The sequence below is a fragment of the Nesoenas mayeri genome (assembly GCF_963082525.1).
Source record: "Nesoenas mayeri genome assembly, chromosome: Z".
Lineage (NCBI taxonomy): Eukaryota > Metazoa > Chordata > Aves > Columbiformes > Columbidae > Nesoenas > Nesoenas mayeri.
The window spans coordinates 15,910,398-15,917,494 of NC_137542.1; the positions used below are offsets into that span (position 1 = coordinate 15,910,398).

At 40.3% G+C, this 7,097-nt stretch overlaps 1 protein-coding gene across 1 annotated transcript in view; it reads right to left on the minus strand.

The window, feature by feature from the left end:
• ADAMTSL1 (ADAMTS like 1) overlaps positions 1-2,604 on the minus strand; it is a gene marked incomplete at both ends in the record, with an annotated part of 188,679 nt that extends 186,075 nt beyond the window's left edge. The window contains one exon of the mRNA XM_080362499.1: positions 2,548-2,604. Coding sequence (XP_080218625.1) covers positions 2,548-2,604 — 57 coding nt within the window. The remainder of the gene's footprint in view (positions 1-2,547) is intronic.
• Positions 2,605-7,097: the final 4,493 nt, after the last annotated feature.

Sequence of the window (7,097 nt, forward strand, 5' to 3'; positions counted from 1 at the left end):
TCTTAGCCTGAGAAGAGCGAAACTGTCTTTTCAAGTCACTTTCAGTCTTGATACAACTTTTTCAAGACAGGCTCAGATTCTGGTAAGTATCTTTAAAAGTAACTAACTCTCATTTATGGCAGGGAAACTGGATGTCTGAGCACGAAGGAAGTTCTAGGGCAGTTAACACATAAACTACTGACCCAGTCTACTTACTCAAGCACCACTCAACTGAAAATTAATACAATTTCTTCTGAAGAGGGTTAAGAATCCTGATGGAGTGGTAAGCTACACTCACCGCTACAGCACTCCAGGCAGTTTTCCCTGAATTAGACTGTATCTACTGGCTAATGAAGAGAATAGAAGAGGTTATTGCTGGTGTTGGCTGTGGGTATGTCCATCCCCTCAGCAATACGTGCGCATGGGCTGCGCATCTGTTTGGGCTATGCAACCTCCTTAGTGATGCAAGGATGCTGAACGAAGACTTTAGATGCGACTTTGCTCTACAGTGTCTCACTGAAAATATGGGAACATGTGATAAATTATTGCAAAACTAATCCTGTAAGCATTTACTACTTAGCCTTAGTGCTATATCTGTGAACTTTTGCTGATGTTACCAGAGTGCTACATGACTTGCGGCAGCTCATGTTGTTCATTGTGGGAAAGACAGATTTTAGAGAGATACAAGGTGAAACACATACATCCAAATGCTGATTTCATAGTTTCAAACTCATTCTACCTAGTTGACTAAATGCTCATACATACAAGGCTAATAGCCAGGCCACAGGCTCCACGGATCCAATGCCTCTTTTTCTTTTTTCTCAAAAACATCGATGAGCTTCCTACCATGCCACATGTGAAACAGTGCTGCAATAAACTATAGTAGTAACGTGTATATTAAAGTATCCTACAACTTATCTCTATTCAAGCTGTAAGTCACTTCTTGCTTGTTGACCTTGTCTCCTGCTAAAATCAACTGAGAGATTTTCCTGAGTATAGAAGGAGCAAAAGAATGGCCTGATTCAAAAAAAAAAAAAAAGTAAGTTAAGCTTGCTTCACATCACTATTCTTAAGGCACAAAGAGATTTGCTGAGAGGTGGGGGGAAAATCTCTTGAGGCCGAGTAAGCCATACAAACTTGTAAAGTATGGAATATAATGCATAATAGTTGGCAGCTGAATGCACTATTTATTTTCATGAATTAGGGACTGAGAACTTAATTCACAAGCAGCAAAGTGGAGTACAAATGTTATGAGTATGAGCTTAACATGGGGCCAAATCCTACAGTCCTTACATAGACTTCTTGAGTCATATCTCCCGTTGATCTTCCCTAAATTAGAACTGCAGGATTGGCTCACAATATATTACAGTCATCAGGTTATAAACTCCTCATTTTCACAAATGAAAGAGAACTCATGCTGACATTATGCTATTTTGTGTGAATTCAGTATTTTAACTGGAAAATAGACATTTAAACAAAACAATATCTTATATCAGTCCAGATAGCACTCTTATTTCTATTGATTAATTAGTATTTAGTGATTCTATATCCAAAAGTGGTTTTTTGGGTTTTTTTTGATGATACAGTAATTTTTACTAAGCATTTCAAATAAGTTTATCCCAATGCTTAGGTCCCCATGTGGTTACTAAAAATATATTAAGACTACTTTACAATGATTAACATAGGTTGTTTTATACAGATAAACAGGAAGATGCAAGCTTCTATAAAGTCCATACATTTCGTTAAGATTCATTGCTATTCAAATAACTCCATTCAGTCAAATCTTCAAAAAAAATCAACTTATATGTGTGCCAAGATGACTATGATATCAAAAGTGTGTGTATACTAACATTCTTACTGCACATTTTCTGATAACAAACATGCAGCTCATACTTATAAAATTAAGTATGCATCAAAATGGAACATTTAATCTCAATCAAACAGCAGAGCTACAGTGCTCAGCTGTAGAGCATCCTATCAAAATAATCAGGGGAAGTGTGTGAGAAAATCAGATAGTAACTATCAGCTTTACAACCCTGAAGTATACCAGACGTCACATAACATATCTTCCAAAAGTTGGTATAAACTTATCTCTGTAATGAGTTACAGAAGTAATGAGAGTTCATTTAAGCTAGCTGAAGAAAAAATGTCAGTATATGCTGTACCTGGTTTCTCTGCATGTGCACAACTAAAAAATCTTTTCTCTCTCTCTCTTTTCTTTTCTTTCTTTTTTTTTTTTTTAAGGAAGGAAGAATATTCCAGGAACATTACAGTGTGATATAGCTTGATTTAAAGAGCTTTTCTCCAAACCCCAAGCAGTTAAGTCACCATCCACAGTTCACTGCTCTCCAAGTTTATAAAAGTGATGCCAACATCAACTTCTTGGTTCTACCTGCAGCAACCCTCAATACCAAGGCTCCAAGACTGCAGTACTTTAGAGAGGAAAAGATTTAGACGAACTGTTCAAAACAAACTCTCTCCGGCTGCGATTTTAAAGATTAAAAACATACCCCAGATACAGCATCAGCTACAAGTGGTACGTATTTTCAGCAAAGAAATGGCATTTACCAGGAGAAGGGAAGCCAGGAGCAGGGTGCTCGCAGTTGTCCAGCGGCAGCCGTCCATGCTCAGCTCCGTGCGGGAGCGGGGGTCGGTCCGGGCGCAAGCTGCGAGGCGCTCAACTGCCTGCTGTCACATCCAGCGCCGGGGCGAACCCTCAGCCCCGCTTCTCCGCCTCCATCAGCGCCGCTCACGTTTCCCGACCCAGGCGTGGGTGGGTGGGTTGGGGGTGAGCTGCGGGGAAGGGCTCCCCGAGCCGGCGAGCAGCCAATCCCCCTCCTGCTAGTCAGACGTGCAGCACAACAAAGCCAAGGGGTCTGGGGAAAGTGCAACAGTGGAAGATAGAAGGGAGGAAGAAAGAGGGAGAGAAAGGAGGAGGAGAAGGTGGAGAGAGGCAGAAAGGCACAGCTGAAGGGAGTGCTCTGCCTCCAGCTTGCCGTACTCCAGGAGCTATGCTCCACTTGCCATGAGCTGTTCACGCTTATTGCTAGGTCAGTAGCTCTCCTCCTGAGCGTGCGTTGCTCCAGACAGGAGGGAAACTTAATCTGTGTCAATACATAGCGTATGCCATAAAAGGCACCAATTGGAAAATGCTAAAATCTTCCAGGGAGAATATACGTTTTACTAAAGCCCCGTATTCTCTACAGAAAAATGCTCCCTGGAACATTTTTAAACCATTTTTTTCAGCAATAAAGTAATCTGGCTCTGTTCTGAAATTGTAAAGCAGGACTGTTTTTAACAGGACTAAATGACAGTCTTTCTGTCACTACTTTTTTTTTTTCTCGGGGGGAAAATTTAAATCTACCCTATTCTGTGCTAGAAGGAAAGCGAACTTATGGGAAGAAGAATTTTAAGAGAAAAGCAAAGATCCATGTGCACCAGGAAAGCCAGGAACTGTGCCTTTCAAGTATTAATTTGACAGATGCGAGTTTCAATCAGGAAAGCCAGGAACTCTGCCTTTCAAGTATTAATTTGACAGACAGGAGTTTCAAATCACTGCTCTCACTCTGTTCAGAATTTATGCAGTTTGCATGCCTGTACCCATGCATTGCCTGTAGTCTCCAGCTTTTTTTTTTTTTTTCCCTGTCTGTTTGTTTTATTTTCTGAATCAGAAATTAAAAACTGGATCCAACTCTTTCTCAATGCAGAAGGCATTCTCTCTCATGGGACTGAGCTGGACATGTCTTGCAGTCACAACTTCATTGTGCTGTATGGTGTGCTATGTCCAGATGGGCATATAGAAAGCACTGTGTTCCCTAAGCTCCTGACTGTGGTACCTCAGTAGGCTCAGACAATGAAGTAGAAAAGTAAGGTACTTGTGTTTTAGGGGTGGAGAACAGTTTACTAACAATGAGCCTGAAAGGAAACTTAAGTCAGAAGCTAGCAGAGGAGAAGGCAACTCTGCCAAGGGCACCAGGACTAGCGACAGAAAGGAAAAAGTGTGAACCACAGACCATTTAAGAGAACTGCACATAACTAGAAATGAAAAACAGCCTCAAGGAAAAGCCAGATGAGCAGATGGAGAGTGACACAGAGTTTGCAAGAAAGAAGGAACTGAGGTAAGAAAAAATGTTACAGATGTTGAGAAGTCACATAAGAGGAAAGAAGGTTTGGCTTGGCAGAACAGGAACAGAAAGATAAATGCTGAAGACATCTGAAGGCCAAAATTGAAAAGAGATAAACTAGACAGAGTTGGGCTTGGGAACTTAAGCTGAAGAGAGAAATCTGGAACAAGAAATTAAAGTAATTAGGAGCAGTGGAAGAAACAGTTTTCAGCTTGCACTGGCCAGCAGTAGCTTGATTGAGGACAATTGGACTAGGACAGGCAAGGAAACAGATCCAGGATGACAGAAAACACTCAGTGAGAAGGAGCTAATGATAGAAAAACGACTAGGTGGAGTGAACGCAGTGGGGGTGACAAAACGCCTGAAATGGGTACTATGATTCCTCTGCCACCAGCAAGTCCTTTATGTGTCCAAATCCCCTCACACAGCAACTTTAGAGACCACTTCCTGGAGAAAAGGGGAGGGATGGACCACTTTGCAGCACCCTCTCACTTGGGGTGAGGAAACCACTGTAGGATGACACTATGTCAGAATTTATAACTTCTCAAATTGCCCTTGCAGACTAGGGAAACATATAAATCTACTAAAAATTTAGTGTACCTTTCATAAATAAGAACACCAGAACCACCACATAGACCGCCCAAACCTTTTGCTTCCCCAGCACTGTCAACACACACCTGAGAGTTGTACAAAAGATTTTTTTCCATTGCTATCTGTTTTCTCCCATACTCTCTTCCTTTGACCCAAGAAGATCAATATCATAGGTGAAGTACTTACAGATAGCTTCTGAAATTCCTTTACACAAAATTCTAAGGCCAAAGTTTCGTGAATAAACAGCCAGGTTTACAACACTGAAGAGATGAAATGGTGACTGCTTTAATTTTAAGAACAACACTGCTGCAATTATGATTGCTTGGCTGACAACAGGTGAAACAATTGAGGACATTTTCATAACCATATGTTTGGGTTTGGTTTTTTTTTTTTTCCTTTCTCTTAGCCCACCTTAAACTGGGATTGTTGCACTAACACTGCAGAAACCCATTTCAGAGTTCCTGATTTTAGACATTTCTTGTTCAGCTTTGAAAAAGGTCAGTTTTTTAAAAAGAAGTTTCGAGATTCTTTTCAGTACACAGGCCCCAACAAGCAACTCAATCACCTAAGCTGGAATAACTGGATTATACTTGGATTCTGTGTATCCTGCCATTGCTTTGCTCACGGACCCCCTATTGCAGCTGATGAGAATTCTGTGTGGAAAATCATGGCAAGAGAAGTAATTTTTTCATAGGATAGAATTATATAATCATAGAATCATTTAGGTTGGAAAAGACTCTTAAAATCATTGGGTCCAACCATTAGCGTAACACTGCCAAATTCATCACTAAACCATGTCCCTAATTGCCACATCTACACATCTTTTAAACACCTCCAGGAACTGTCACTCAACCATTACCCTGGGAATGCCTATTCCAATGCTTGATAACCCTTCCCGTAAAGAAATTTTCCCTAATAAACTTCCCCTGCTGCTACTTGACACCATTTCCTCTCACCGTGTCTCTTGTTACTCCTTTCAGGTAGTTGTAGAGAGCAATAAGGTGTTCCCTCAGCCTCCTTTTCTCCAGGCTAAACAACCCCAGATCCCTCACCTGCTCCTTACATGACTTGTTCTCTAGACCCTTCACTAGCTTTATCGCCCGTCTTTGGATGTGCTCCAGCACTTCAATGTCTTTCTTGTAGTGAGTTGAAGATGTTATAGAATTGCTACCAAATTATCTGGCCAGCAATGTTCAGACAGGTTGAAAAGGTGATTTAGCTATTAAAGGCTCTGTTTATTCAAGTTATTTGTTTAGTAAGTAGCTGATAGCAAGACATTCATAATAACATTTTAAGTCATATGAAATTCACCACACCTCATGTTTTGTTGCATGTTTAAAATTCAGACCATATTCTAAAATGCAGCTTGAATGCTGTTTTCACAAGAAACTCCATAATTTTTTTCATGAAACCACATGACTATCATTCTTCCAACAGTTTGGCTTTCATTTTTCTGCACATATTTAAACCTAGAACTCAAAGTGAAATTCAAGGAATGGAAACTCACATGAATCAAATCCAAAAGAAAAGTCTACTCAAATTCTTGCATACAGCTTTAATAAGGAGTCATGTCCAGTATCTGCCAATTTCCACAGCGCAGTGTTGCATCTACTTAAAGACTTTTTTGAATTATTCCTAACTGAAAAAAAAAAAAAAAAAAGAAAAACAACAGCACCAACAAAACCCCCAAAACCATCACCACCACCAACAAACAACAAACTGAAAAAGAAATGCGGATTTACTGAACAACGACTTTAAGGCACGAAGTGCCTGGAAGTGTTCTGGAGCTGAACATCTCCATAGCCTGCTGTTGAGCTCCAGATTTCTGTTACACTACATATATGCATTTTGTATGGAGTTCATTTACTTATCTTGCTGAAAGGTCATTTTGATATGGAACACTCGTTTGGGGGGTGGGAGTATTTCTTTTTGTTTTGCATATATACTCAAAGCCTATAGTAAGACAGAAAATATGGCCTAAATAAGCTAACATTGCCTGAAAAGGGCAAAGCAAAGGTCCTGTTCATCTTGAAACTCTCTCCGTCATGCACCACAAACATATGTAAGAATTCAGAGCGGTAAAAGACTTCTATCCACAGCAGGTAATAGCTGAAAGATCAAGGAATGTGTTAGCCAATGTAGATGGTGCCTACTGTGTACAGCACTTTTTTCACCTGTAGGACACATTGTTCTCAACAAGATCTTAATGCTACAGATGAAGTCTTGAGTCCTTTGAAATAATTTGCAAAATGGATACTGGAGACTGGCGGGTCCAGAATTGCATTCAGTATCACTTTCTGAGTATACCCATACAAATACATCAACATCAAACCCTGATACTACATCTGTAAGCCCTTCATCATTTTAGGGAAGAGTGAACGCACAAATACATACTACGCCATG